The 15,270-nt window shown below is 34.7% G+C and overlaps 1 protein-coding gene across 20 annotated transcripts in view; it reads left to right on the forward strand.

Annotated features, from left to right (window-relative positions):
• EHBP1 (EH domain binding protein 1) overlaps nucleotides 1–15,270 on the forward strand; it is a 519,124-nt gene that overhangs the window by 429,572 nt on the left and 74,282 nt on the right. For all 20 annotated transcript variants that reach the window (XM_057308933.1, XM_057308930.1, XM_044377838.3 and 17 more), the window contains one exon: nucleotides 3,534–3,677. In XM_057308933.1, the coding sequence (XP_057164916.1) occupies nucleotides 3,534–3,677 (144 nt within the window). The remainder of the gene's footprint in view (nucleotides 1–3,533; nucleotides 3,678–15,270) is intronic.

Below are 15,270 nucleotides of genomic sequence, written 5' to 3' on the forward strand. Positions count from 1 at the left end.
ATCAGTGGGCACTTAGGTTGTTTCCATACCTTGGCTGTTTTAAGTAATGCTGCAATGGGGGCACCTGGGTGGCTCCGTTGGCTGGGTGTTTGACTCTTGGTTTTGGCTCAGGTTGTGATCTCATGAGTTGTGGGATTGAGCCCTGTGTTGGGCTCCATACTAAGCAGGAAGTCTGCTTGGGGATTCTCTCCTTCTGCCCCTCCCCAACTTGAGCACCGTGAGTGTTAACACACTCACATGTTAACATACACGTGTGTGGCCTCTCTCTCTCAAATAAATAAATCTTTAAAAATAATAATAATAGAGGCGCCTGGGTGACTCAGTCAGTTAAGCATCTGCCTTTGGCTCAGGTCATGATCCCAGAGCCTGGAATAGAGCCCTGCATGGGGCTCCCTGCTCAGCTGGGAGCATGCTTTTCCCTCTCCCTCTGCCTGCCACTCCCCCTGCTTGTGCTGTGTCTCTCTCAAATGAATAAATAAAATATTTAGTAATAATATAATAATAATGCCTCAGTGAACTTGGAGGTGCATACATCTTTTTGAGTTAGTTTTTTGCATTCTTCAGATAAATACCCAAAAGTGGAATTTCTGGATCATATGGTAGTTCTATTGTTAATTTTTTTGAGGAACCTCCATCCTGTTTTCCACAGTGGCTGCATCAGTTTACATTCCTACCGACAGTGCCCAAGGGTTCCCTTTTCTCCAGATCCTCACCAACATTTGTTATTCCTTGTCTTTTTGATAATAGCCATTCTGACAGGTGTGAGGTAATAATTCCTTGTGGTTTTAATTTGCATTTCCTTGATAATTAGTGATGTTAAGCATCTTTTCGTGTACCTATGGCCATTTGTGTATCTTTTTTGAAGGAAAAAGGTCTGTTTAAATTGTCTGCCCATTTTTTAATTGGATTGCTATTGAGTTGTGTGAGTTATTTATTTTGGATATTAACCCCTTCTCAGATACATGATTTGCAAATATTTTCTCCCATTCAGTAGATTGCCTTTTCATTTTGTGGATGGTTTCCTTCACTCTGCAGAAACTTTTTAGTTTGATATAGCCCCACTACTTTATTTTTGCCTTTGTTGCCTTTGCTTTTGGTATCAAATCCAAAAAAATCATCAGCAAGACCATTGTCAAGGAGCTTACCACCTGTATTTTCTTCTAGGAGTTTTATGGTTTCAGATTTTATGTTCAAGTCTTTAATCCATTTTGAGTTAATTTTTGTGTATAGTGTAAGATAGGCATCCAGTTTCATTCTTTTGCATGTGGCTGTTCAGTTTTCCCAGCACCATTTATTGAAGAGACTGTCCTTTCCCCATTGTATATTATTGGCTCCTTTCCTGTAAATTAATTGACCATTTATGCTTGGATTTATTTCTGTGCTGTTTTGTTCTTTTGATCTGTGCCTGTTTTTTATGCCAGTACCATACTGTTTTGATTACTATAGCTTTGTGATATAGTTTGAAATCAGGGAATGTGATGCCTCTGATTATTTTTCTTTCTCTTTTCCTCTCTATGTATTTTCTAAAATTTTTGTAATAAATATGAATCTCATTTATAATCAGAAAAAAGTTTGTTTCTGTGTGCTCTTAAGACCAAAGCAGTCCTTCATTGTCTGTGTAGCTAACTGGAATCCCTAAAGGTCTGTAGACTCATGGAATTTAGAACCAGTAGGATTTTTTTTTTTTTAAGATTTTATTTATTTATTTAAGAGAGAGAGAGAGAGAGAGCATGAGTGGTGGGGGTGGGAGGGAAGGGCAGAGGGAGAAGGAGAAGCAGACTCCCCGCTGAGCAGGGAGCCTGATGCAGGCCTCTATCCCAAGACCCTGGGATCATGACCTGAGCTGAAGGCAAACGCTTAACCAGGCGCTCCTAGAGCCAGTAGGATCTTAAAGATAATATACTCTAATCACCAATTTTAGAACTAGTGGGATTATAAAATGCTCTCCCCACATTTCAAACATGAGGCATTTGAGAGGTTTTTAAAAATATAATAATAGTTAACATTTATCTGGTGCTCAGTACATTACTCTATTTCACTTAATCTTTATCCTTGTGAGAGTTGGTCTATTTTTATCCCCATTTTATAAATGAGGAAACTGAGGCTTAGAGAGATTGAGTAACCTCGTCCACAATTAGGTGATATATCTGGTATTTGAACCAGGGTCTTTCTTACTCCAAGGTTCTTAAGTGCCATGTAGTGGAATACAGTATAGCTTTTTAAGTGACCTGTTCAATGTTACTTTGCTTATTATTAGTGGAAGAAGGATTAATAGCCTGATGTCTTGACTACAAATTCAGCGTTCATTTAGTTAACCTGGTCTGTTTTAGAGAAAGTGTTGATTTGTAACCAGTTTAAATGCAGTACCCAATTCTATTCTATTATGTCCTATCAACATGACAAAACATCTATCATTATCACTTATACATTTCAATTATATCTTTTAAGCGAAGAATTTTTGTTTAATCCTCTTAAAACCTTGGGTGATGAAAATGTTCTGGAATTAGATAGTGTTGATGGTTCACAACCTGTGAATATAGTAAAAACCACTGAACTGTATACTTTTAAAAAATCTTTCCTTGCTTAAGATTGCAGGAGTTTAAAAATAGTTATATTAAAACCTTAAAAATCTCAGTGAAACCTAAAAATTTTGTAGTATTTTTTTTAAGTTTCACATTATACCAAATAAATATGCTTACTGTTGATTACCTCTTCCTTGACCATGAATGCTACTTCCCAGTTGAACCAAAACTATACAATGACAGGGAAGTAAAAGAAATTAAATATCAGAGGAATAGTAATAGCTATCTAAAGCCAGAAGTTGGCTATTTTTTGGAAGAAAAAGGAATTTGAACTATAAACATTATGGGTATTTGTGCTCTTTATTAATGTTATCATTTAAGAATTGATATCCATTGGTGGTCATTACCTGTTGTTATCCAAAAATATATTATAAGATTACAAATTAATCCAAGAAAATACTCTTCCAATTCTGATGTGATTAATTGTTTTGTTGTAAGGTAAGTGAGCATTGGAGAAAACCAGTTTAATTTTTTTTAAACAAAATATAATAGTTTTGAATTTTCTATAAATGTTAATTGTCAAGGATTTAAAGGATTATTGCCACAGATGTTTAATATCTTTCCACATACAAATTTGGAAGACATTTGTTATCAGTTCTATGAAACTATAAGAAATAAAAATTTTTTAAATGTTTTTCCCAGGTTATTTTGCGATTAGCAAATATGAAGAATATATATAATATACATATGGACATCATACCTTATGGGAATATATTCTAATACGAATGGAAATTAAATGTAATCCAGTTTTAGGCAGTAAAGTTATATTTCCTATGTGTCAAGATTTTCTACAGTTTCTAGTCAACATTAATATTTTAAGTAATCTCATAAAACTATAGTCTTATTCCTGATTTCTTTTGTTTTGACAGATAATAAAACCATTGATTAATTTATAAATATAGATTATATGGGGTTTTTTTCAGTTCCTAATTCTGTGTTTTTGCTTTTAAGCATCGAATGTTATCAAGACAAGAAGAACTTAAAGAAAGAGCACGAGTTCTGCTTGAGCAAGCAAGAAGAGATGCAGCTTTAAAGGCAGGGAGTAAGCAGAATACCAACACAACCACACCACTCTGCAACAGGCAGCTAAGTGATGTGAGGAACATTCGTTAAAAAGCCATAAATTATTCATTGCAATCATGGGGGTGAGGGGAGTAATTTATTTATACTTTTGCTAGGTTATTTTTTTGTAAGTTTTTAATTTCAGTTAGTTAATGTACAGTGTTACATTAGTTTAGGTGTACAATATAGTGATTCAACAATTCTATACATCACCTGGTGCTCATCATGACAAGTGCACTCCTTAATTCCCATCACCTATTTCACCCATCCCTGCACCCACCTCCCCTCTGGAAACCATCAGTTTGTTCTTGCTAAATCATTTTTCCACAGACTTTGTATATGGGGTGGGGGATGGGGCAGGGGGAGAGGTAACTTGGTACATTTATTGAGCTGATAAATTCATACTTGGAAGAACATGTTGTAATTATTCCTATACAGCTGTGTTAGCTATGAGGAAGAGTAAGATTTTGGAATATAATTTCTACATATACATGAATAATCTATTTTTCTTAATTTACATTTTATAATTTAATTGTACTTCGTTTAAGATTATATTTTATCTATGGAGGTTAATTTTGTTGGAAATATTAGAGTATAATAATGATGCCTACCATTTATTGAATAGCTACCATTTAATGCAGGCTCCATAATGAATGTTTTATATAATTTTTATTTTACTTAACCCCATGAAAAAGATGTTCAACTACTTTCCACATAAGAAAACTGAGGCTGGTAGGTAAGGTAATTTGTACAAAGTTGCAGAGTTAGTAAATGATGAATCCAGGATTTGAACTTGAGCCTTCTCAGACTATAGAATCAGTGCTCTTTTCTATCATACACTGCCATCCCTATGTTAAACCACATTTTAGAGGCACCTGGGTGGCTCAGTCAGTTAAGCGTCTGCCTTCGTCTCAGGTCATGATCCCAGGGTCATGGAATCGAGTCCCACATTGGGCTCCCTGCTCAGCTAGGAGCCTGCTTCTCCCTCTCCCTCTGCCTGCCGCTCACCCTGCTTGTGCTCTCTCCCTTTCTCTCTCTGTCAAAATAAATAAAATCTTTAAAAATAAATAAATAAAAATAAAAAAATAAACCACATTTTATACATATTTTTGTGTAGTGCTTCACAAGTAATAATGAATATATAATAATAGAAGCCCTTAAATTTAAGGGGGCAGGAAAGTCTTCATGAATCTGAAAACTATGACATCCTGCCTTACCATCAGACTCACATATACAAAACTGCATGTTCTTTTTTTTTAAATTGAGATTTTATTTTTTTCAGAGCAGTTTCAGGTTTACAGCAGAATTGAGGGGAAGGTACAGAGATTTCCCATATACACCCTGCACCTACACATGCATGGCCTCTCCTTTTAACGACATCCCATACCAGAGTGATACATTTGTTAGAACTAATAAACCTACACTGACAAATCATAATCACCCAAAGTCCATAGCTTACATTATGGTTTCCTTTTGGTGTTTTACATCCTATGAATTTGGACAAATGTGTAATGAAATGTATCCATCATTATGGATTTTCTAAGAATTTTCTGTTGCACCTGTTCATCCCTTCCACCACTCCCAAGCCCTGCAACCTGATAATTTTGCCTTTTTCAGAATGTCATATAGTTGGAATCATATAGTATATAACCTTTTCTGATTGGCTTCCTTCACCTAGTAATTTAAGGTTCTTCCATGTTTTTCACAGCTAGAAAGATAATTTCTTTTTAGCGCTGGATAATATCCCATTGTCTGGATATACCACAGTTTATCCATTCACCTACTAAAGGACATCTTGTTTACTTCCAGTTTTTGGCGATTATGAATTAAGCTGCTGTAATCATCCATGTGCAGGTTTTTGTATGGACGTAAGTTTCTGGCTCCTTTGGGTAATTACCAGGGAGCGTGGTTGTTAGATCTTATGGTAAGAGTATGTTTACTTTTATAAGACATTGCCAAATTATCTTCCAAAATCACTGTCCCATCTTGCATTCCCACCAGTAGTGTGTGAGAGTTTCTTGTGGTGCTCCACATCTTCATCAACATTGAGTGTTGTCAGTGTTCCAGATTTTGGCCATTCTAATAGGTGTTTAGTGCTATCTCATTGTTTTAATTTACATTTCCCTGATGACAAATGATGTGGAGCATCTTTTCATATGCATATTTGCAATCTGTAGATCTTCCTTTGGAGAGGTGTCTGTAGGGGTAATTGGCCCATTTTTTAATCAGGTTGGGTTTTTTGTTTTGTTTTTGTTTTGTTTTGTTTTATTGTTCAGTTTCAATAGTTCTTTGTGTATTTTGGATAGAGTCTTATCAAATGTGTCTGTTGCAAATTGAGTGTCCCTACTGATGAACATAGAATATCTCTTCATTTATTTAATCTTTGATTTCCTAATATTCCTCATAGATCTTGTACATATTTTGTTAGATGTCACTAATGTGAATAGTATTTTGTTCTTGATTTCAAATTCCGCTTGTTCACTGCTGGTATATAGGAAAGCAGTTGTCTTTTGTATATTAACCTTGTATCCTACAGCCTTACTATAATTGCTTATTAGTTCCAGGAGATTCTTTTTTTTCCCTATTCTTTCAGATTTTCTACATAGGTGATCATGTTGTCTGTGATCAGGCACTTTTATTTCTTTCTTTCCATGCATATGTTTAAACATTCCTTTCAGATACGAGCTTAATAACCTCTGACCTTGAGGAGTGTTTTTCAGTTTTCAGGTGGCCTGCAGTAATAATTTTATTTTTAATGAAAAGGAACATAATAGAATGGAATAAAAATCTCAAAATTCATCACATACAGTATGCACAGTATTTTTGTCTGAAATTCCTTTTAGTGATGTGGATATATGCTCTTCCTCAATCTTGATACAAAACATATTTTTAAGAAAACAAAAACAAACATATTTTTAAACTGTAGATCATGATAAAAATGAGAAACCCAAATTTAGGGGGCTGTCTTTGAAGAAGTTTTGTAGCCTCTATGTCAACTCTTTCAGTGCCTAGCCATCTGTTATATCATCTATTTGTTGATCATTTGTCAGATATATATTGAGTGTCTGAACTGAGTATATTCATGGTGACAGAAAAGGCTAAGCTTCTTCGAACATCATGGAGCTTACATTAAGTGAGAAGAAACAGATAATAATCAATAACTAGAGTGTGAAAACTGTGTGGCATAGTAGAGGATAATTTAAATAAGTGAGGGCTTGAGTGATTTGAGGAGGGGACGTTTGAACTAAGATTTGATGGGTGAAAAGGACCCAGTCAAGTGAAGAACCACAGAATGAATTATCTCTTTAAAAAGAAAGTTATTTTGGGGGCACCTGGAGGGCTCAGTCAGTTAAGCATCAGACTCTTGATTTCGTCTCAGGTCATGATCTCGGGGTCGTGAGATTGAGCCCGATGTCGGGCTCAGTGTTGGGTGTGGAGCCTGCTGAAGATTTTCTCTCTCCCTCTCTTAAGAAAAAAAAAAAGTTATTTTGTTGATGCTATATTTTATTTGTGATAAACTTTGTTTCATAATTATTTCAGGCTCTAAAAATTATGGAGAATGTATATAGCTCTATATTGTTCCAATGTGTTTATTTTAAATTCAGAATACCTGAGATTTAAATGACCTATTATCATTGAATGTTTATTGAGCACTTACTGTTTATCAAGCAGGATTCTAAGTGATTTAACATGGATTTTCTCATTTAATCTCCACAATAATTGTCTGGTTAAGTTTTATCATCCATATTTTACAGTTGAGAAAACTGACAAATTAATGAATCTCACCCATGGTCACACAGCTAATAAATAACAGAGCCAAGAATTGAACCTAGACATTTTGATTTCAGAGATTTTGTTTTTAAAGCATTGTGTTATATTTCCTTCTTCTTTGTTTTTCTGACATCCTTGTGAAGTAGAAATTGATACTATTGTTTTATCTTTTGTAGAGATTAAGAAAATGAGTTAGGAAATGTTTAAATTTACCTAGGGTTGTGGACAGTGACAAATGAGGCTTAGAATTCAAGTATCCTGACTTTTTTAAAAGGTGGTGTTTAGTTTTTCACTTAGTTCAAACTTTCAACAGGTATTTTATTGGTTGTCCCTTCCGTTTAAGGCACTAGTAATTTATACTCTTTATTTTTCAAATAAAACTTAAACTTTTATCTAAATTATATTAGTGTGAATTCAACATCAGAAGTTACTTACTAAAACATCTCTCTTTTTAAGATTTTATTTTTACGTAATCTCTGCACCCAGTGTGGGGCTCAAACAAACAACTCCAAGTCTCATGCTCTACTGACTGAGCCAGACAAGTGCCCCAAAACATCTCTTATTCTATGTTGTGACATCTTCCCATATCTGTAAAATATATAACTTGGATTTTAAGAAACGTGATGCTGGTGATGTTCTATTGATGACTCTTTTATATTGCTGGTCACATGTAACTTGCCACACTTTTCTGGAAAGCAGTTAGACTTCATCAAGAAATGTTCATTCCCCTTCACCCAGTAATTCTATTAACAAAGATCCATATGCAGGTTTTCATCACAATGTTATTTGTAATAGCAAAAACTACAAAATGGTAATTGTGCAAAATAGGGAATGATGAAATAATTATAACATAAATATACTTGTGTAGCCATTAAAACTTATCTATACAATAATGTCTTGAAAGAATATTGAAAGGACATAGGAGAATGCTCACAATGTCCTTTTGTATAAAAAGAAGGATATAAAACATATATGGCATATAAGCTCCATTTTGAAATAAAAGACACTATTTTTTATATGCTTTGAAAAGGACAGAAAGGAAAACCATCAAAATAGTAGCAGTATTTATCTCTAAGGGATAGTATAACAAGTGGCTTTTATGGGGTTTTTTCCCTTTATTCTTTCTGTTTTAAAAATATGACATGTTAAGATAAATATTTTAAACTAGGGAAATTTTTGGTATCCAAAATAAGTATTTTTAGCACATTGTTTTCTTAGTGTATCCAAACAAACTTGACTTCAGTATTTCTAAGATAACATGTGTATGTGTGTGTGTGTTAAGGAGAGAGACGTGGTAAGAACTCTTCACTTCTATAGTTGTTGATACTAGCTTGTGCCTAGGTGTGAAATAAATGGCAGATTTAATAGTAGCAGTCCTGTTAACACTAAGAAGACATGAAATTCTCAATGACTGTTGTTTGTGATTGATGAGTAATAATCATGGTATGTCATAAAATATCTCATTGTTTCTTGGACTTCCACCAATGTGACTTGGGTTGTCTTGTATTCATTTATTGTTATAGTTGTTTTTTCCCAGAAAGAGTGGCTCCATGCTGCATGGCTAGCTGGCTGCATGTCAAGCTGGTCACTTTGTTGCATTTGTTTCCCGCTTACCCAAAGTTATATCCTATTGCAAATGACACTATGCTTTAAACAGTCCCAAAGATATTTTCTTAATCCTTCCTCTTTCAGGTTATCTTTTGCTGCATTAAAAAATCACCTTACTGGCATGAAACAGCCATTGGTTATGCTCACAGATTCTGTGATTTAGGCATTGGGATAGGATACTGTGGGAATGGGTTATTTCTGTTCCACGATGTCTGGGACTGGGTTCTGGCCAGGACCTCTGCTACACCATCAGTTGGAATACCTACACATAGCCACTCCATATGGTTTCTCCACTTGGGCTAGTTTGGGCTTCCTCACAACATGGTGGCTGAGTCTGTGAGCAAATGTCCCAAAGAGTAAGGCAGACCTGCATGGCATTCTTATGATCTAGCTTTAAATTCATGTTGCATCACTTTGCTATACTAGTGGCCTAACCAGACACAAAGCTCTACCCAGGTTTAAGGAGCAGAGACATAGACCCCACACCACTGAATGAGAGGAGTGTGGAAGTCATGGTATAGGAAGAGTACGTGGCATTGGAGATAATGTTGCAGCCTCTTCTCAGTTATAGTGTAAACTCCATTTGGGGCGCCTGGGTGGCTCAGTCGGTTAAGCATCCGACTCTTGATTTCAGCTCAGGTCATCATCTCGGGGTCATGAAATTGAGCCGAGTGTTGGGCTCCTCTCTCCCTTTTCCCCTCCAAACCCCCCCAGAATAAAATGAAAAATAAACTCAGTTTTAAAACTTTTCTTGTGCATTCTACTATAACTCATTTTTCAGATAAGTCAAGCCCAGTATAGATGTGTTATTAAGAGCATCAATTTCATGAACTAAACAGTATATTCTATGACTATTGTTCTAGTTTTGACACGTAATACTCTGCGGGGCTTATAGCTTATATTAATGAAATGATATAAGAAGGAGAATATAAAATGGCAGACCAGTCCAGTTGCACAAATACAGAAGTTAGACCTTCCTATTGCTTTTTAGATTTTCAGTTTAGTATGTTGTTTGATATCAGCTTGATATTTTTTCCAAGGACATAATAGTTTTCTTAATTTGAACATTTTCTTTATCATTCCTGGTAACTCTTATACATACAGATTAAAATTACTTAGCAGTACTGTCCATATCTTGGAAAACTAATATAGACAACTTGGGACACAAAAGGAAAAGGAAAAGTGCCCAGTTTCATCTCTGGAGCAATTGGATGTGAATTAAGGGATACTAAAACTGGAAAACGCATAATTTATCTAAATCTGTTTTTCCATTTATAAAATGGATGTGAAATTCTTTTTTTTCCTTGTGTGACATTCAAATTAATAGGTGTCCACGGTGAAGGGGGTAAGGGAACCATGACTAATGCCATTCCCATTTCAGTGTCAGCATCTCTTTCACTCTGAAGAGATCAAAAGACTTCTGGTAACTAAAAAGAAGGTCTAACTGAAAAAAAAAGCTGTCATCTAATTTAGTGAACTGATTGATACTATTTTCACTTGTTTATGTGCTTTAATTTGTGCCTTAGTGTACAGTGCTCTTACTTTAAATTTTATTGTAAATTATCTTGCCCATCTAATGTATGCTACTGTACTGAAAGTTGAGTTGCTTGAGGGGAGAGATATACCTGCTGCTACCCACTGCTTTTTGTGTTCTTAGTTTACCTGAGAATTTCCATGAATTAAAAAAAAAAAAAAAATTGGTACCCAGGAATGACCTTAAGAATTGAATAAATGAGACATTGACCTTAAATCTTTAAGAGTTCACTGAAGAGCTTACTATTCCATACTCAAGATTGACTCCACACTGATTTAGGACCTTGTCAGCAGTTTCTGTCTTTTCTCCTTCTGAACGTTTTCTTTTCTTTTCTTTTCTTTTCTTTTCTTTTTTTTTTTTTTGAGAGAAAGAGAGCGTGAGCAAGTGGAGGGAGGGAGAGAGAATCTTAAGCAGGCTCCACTCCCAGCACCTAGCCCAGTGTGGGGCTTGATCTCATGACCCTGAGATCATGACCTGAGCTGAAATCAAGAGATGGATGCTTAACTGACCAAGCCACCCAGGACCCCTCACCTTATTTCTATAAAACTAACCTAGGACCTTCTGATGAACACCAAGAAAAATGAGAAGAGCTATTTTAATAATTGATGTTGGAGTACTTGAGGCATATAGTGCATGGGATAGTGTCCATGTATGAGTACAGGTTACCTCCTTTTAAGATTTTTGTATCTAGTTCCGGGCTGAGAGAAAGTAAGAATTTACAAAGGATTCAGAGAAATAAAGGATTGAAAGCAAATATCTACATATATGGAAAGACAGGCTTATAAAATACAAAGAAGAGAAAACTGGGAAATAGTGCAAGTACTAATTTGAGTATATGAAAGCTCAAAATCTTTCTGGTAACTCCCGCTTACCAAGAGAGTAAACTTCCCAACTTTGCAGCATGGCCTTATACCAAGGTCCTTGCAAATCCTGTTCCCTCCCTTTCTGTCCTCATCTCTTTCCTCTCTCTCATTATTCATTCCATGTTTGAACTCTACTAAGTTGCTTGCAGAGAGAATGTGGCATACTCTTCAATTCCTGCATCAAGCATTGGCTGTTCTCTCCCTGAAATGCCCCCTTTTCCTTGTTAGTTTCCACCTATATACCTCTTCTAGGAGTATCTGTGTCATGACTCCTAGCAGTAAAGCTAATTCTCCTTCCTGTATCTTTTTCTAATATGCTATACATATCTCTCCCATTGCATTTATCCCATACCATTATCTAATTACACATCTTCCTCCCACTCAGCTGTGAGCTACTCAAAGTACAAGAACCTGGTATTCCCATCACCAAGTTTTAAGTAAAATGTTTGTTCAATGAATAAATGAAGGGAATAATGACAGGATATTTTTCATATTTTCTCGGTGTCAACTAATAAAAACATGAAAAATTTGGGTTACTATAGGGAGTTTCTTGGTAGTAAAGGTTTGTAAACAGGGAAGATGTCTCTCTGAAAGTCTTTAAAGCAGACTTGATTATCACTGAGCAGAAAAATTTGAAGTGTCCATCCCCATTTCTTGAATCAGTTACAGGGATGACATTGGCCACTTTGGGACTTAAGGTTCCCTGTATCATCCTTTTCTTCCTTTCTTGAATCCTACATTGTGATACCTTTCTTTTTTGTTATGATGTGTACGCTCCAAATCCTTACCACACACCTGTCCTTCCCATATGCTGGGACCTCTGATTAGAGTTCACCTCCCAACTCTGCCTTGAAGCACACTACTCTACCAAACATTCCCTCTTGTATAAATTAATATAGATTTAGGCTAGAAGGCTGGGAAGCAATTTCTAAGACACTAGAAACAACTCTTGGTAATATTATCTGGTGGATCCTTATGTACACACTCTACTTAAGTTATCCTCAGGGTAGATTCAAGTTGTAATTTATTTTAAATGGCAACTCACAAACACAGATATTATAAACCTTTTAATTTTTCTTAATTTTTGTCAAGCCCCTATTGTATGTTTTAATGAGAACTTGCTAAGCTAGCACATACTGGATTTAGATCTCTTTTAGTAATTTATATGATTCATTTGTGTGTCTGTGCCTTTAGATGTTCATTTAACCTGTTTCAGGTGTTTCCCAAAATTATTTTTCTATGGGAAACAGATTTCGTTGCTTTGAATCACTGTGATTTATATTTTTTTGCTTCCTATTCCTATTGTTCTGTGAAGATTTTCATATGTTACATTTTATTAATGCAAATTTTAGGTATGATACTTGTTTTGTTCATGATTTTCCACATGGCACTTAAAATAATTTTTTTCAAAGTACAACTTGAGTTTGGCAAGTTCGCCAGTCTAGCCATTATATAATCCAAAGGAGCCTCCTTCATTAAATAGTATATTTAAACACACACTCTGAGAAAAATGTGATAGTTTTTTTTCAAGAAAAAATTCCTTTATTATTTTTCATTACCCAGTTTCCCCAAACTCTCTCTTCCCAAGAAATGCACAAATAGAATTTAACAATCTAGTCTATTTCAGACTCTTTTGCTTATTACTTTGCTTTAGAATATAATTGCTTTTTAAAAAATACATTTAATAAATCCATTACTTTTAAAAATGCTTGTGTAATTATATAGATCGGTGAAGGAGATGTTTGCGGTTATGTGCTAAAGTTTAGGATCAATACACTCCAAGAATAAGGGATGAGAATCCTGCTGCCCACAGTCCTTGAAATTGTTAGAATATTTGTGAAGGCTGGGAAGAATGATGCCATATAAGTTTAATTATTACTTTTATATTTTTAAGAAAGAAAATCTATTTTGTAAGCAGAAAGTCCAAAAAGAATTGCAATTAATTCTTTAACTTGTAAATATGTTTGTTTTCAGTTTTTTCAGCTGTAAATTACATAGCATAAGAAAATGGTTTGCAGATTCTTTTTGGCACCCAGACGTTTGTTTTTTTTTTTTTTTAAAGAAAGATCAGAAAAGAATGACAACATTATTATAAAACAGACTTAAAGTTTTTTCCCCAATTTTAATCTGCAAGGATAATGAGTGACTCATTACAATCAATTGGGGTAGGAGCCCATCCTCACATAATAGGATCAAACTACAAGATATTAGCAAGTCCTAGCTTTGCGGTGTTCACCTTTAAAGATTTGCAGGAATATGTGAATCCTTTAAAGAAAACTGTACATGGGGAAGGAATTTCAGTTTGATCAGTCTTTAGTTAACTATAAGGACCAGTAATTTAAAAAAAAAAAAAAAATACGGTGACCCTTTTTCTTTTTTCTCTGCTGGTCTTTGGTAATGAATCCAAAAGGCTTATTTGGTGAGAACCAAAAGAATGCAAGCTGCTCATCTGCAAATTAAACCTTTAACAGGTATTTTGTTGCTGTGAAGAGGTAGGACATCAACCTTGTAGTTTTGATGTTAATTGGAAAATATTGATTTAAATGGGACTAGTCTGTCATGCTGATAATTGTAGCAGATTTAGATAAGATCACTAACTAGATCTTTTCCAGATAATAAAAGAAGCAGTTACCATCCAACTGGTAAAAACCACTAACCATCATTTTGGTAATCCCTGAAGATAGAAACTTTTTGCATAGTTTTTATGTTTATGTGTATCCTAAGTATGTGCCATCATAAAAATGTATATATATATAGGATTGTATTCTATGTTTATGAACACTGGCTGTTACAATGAAATGGCTAGCCTCTAGGAATTAAGGTCTCTTGAAAATTAAGCTCAAGCTAAAATTTTTATTTTTCCAAATTACACATATTATCAATTCTATTACTAGGAAGAAGTAGGTTAACTTTGCATTTTAGTAGAAGAACATCAGATATTATAAAAAGAAATCTAAAACCTTTAATAGTATATGGAGTGAGAACTTTGTCTTATTTAAGGATTTTTATTTTCTATATGAGCTGGAATGTCTATACCCAGGGCACTAAGATGAAAATGTATTCCTTATTTCTTACTCCAACACAATTGACAGAAGATTTAATGTACATAATCCGTTTCAGACCAGTAAGACACTTTAAATGTATAGCTAATCTTTTTTACAGTTGCATTTTATGAGAGAAGAATGCCAGTGTACTTCTATGTTCGGCATAAATGCCTCTGTACAAGGCAGTGGTTTTTATTCATTATGATTTAAATAATAGTTTATCTATTATGTCTAAATTTCAGTTGATTTGAAGTCTGCTATCTTAACAATGGCTACTAGACTTCTTAGAAAACATATTGTTAGCTTGCTAGCATATCTTCACAGTCACACAAAACACCATCATTGTTAGAAGGGGAAAAAAAACTCAAGCATCTTTTCTATTATGTGGCCAAAAACCCCTGTCTCAAAAGTCTTATTTATTTGAGATTGCTGTGAATTCATGAAGCTAAGGCTAGATGTCTTAGCATCAGGAACACTCCTTTTATGCGACTATTAATGGCCATAGACATTTTCCATATGGCTGTTCAGTGCAGTGTTGAACATCCCAGGATGATATCACCATTACTAAGAGCTGTATTTTATATTGCCTATTTTGTTATTGCTCAGCATGCATGAGGGTAGAGTTTAAATCTTTATTCATTTCATTTTTTAATGTTTCTTTTGTTCTCCTTATCATGTTCTGGCTTTCCCAAGGATATATGCCTTGAACAAAAAGTCACATGTGCATTACTAATTGTATGCTATTGTATTTACAGTTCCTAGTGGTGGCACTGTGAAGCTACTAATTCCTTTGCTTCACTTGATGT

This window comes from Ursus arctos, unplaced genomic scaffold (genome assembly GCF_023065955.2).
Source record: "Ursus arctos isolate Adak ecotype North America unplaced genomic scaffold, UrsArc2.0 scaffold_8, whole genome shotgun sequence".
Taxonomy (NCBI): domain Eukaryota; kingdom Metazoa; phylum Chordata; class Mammalia; order Carnivora; family Ursidae; genus Ursus; species Ursus arctos.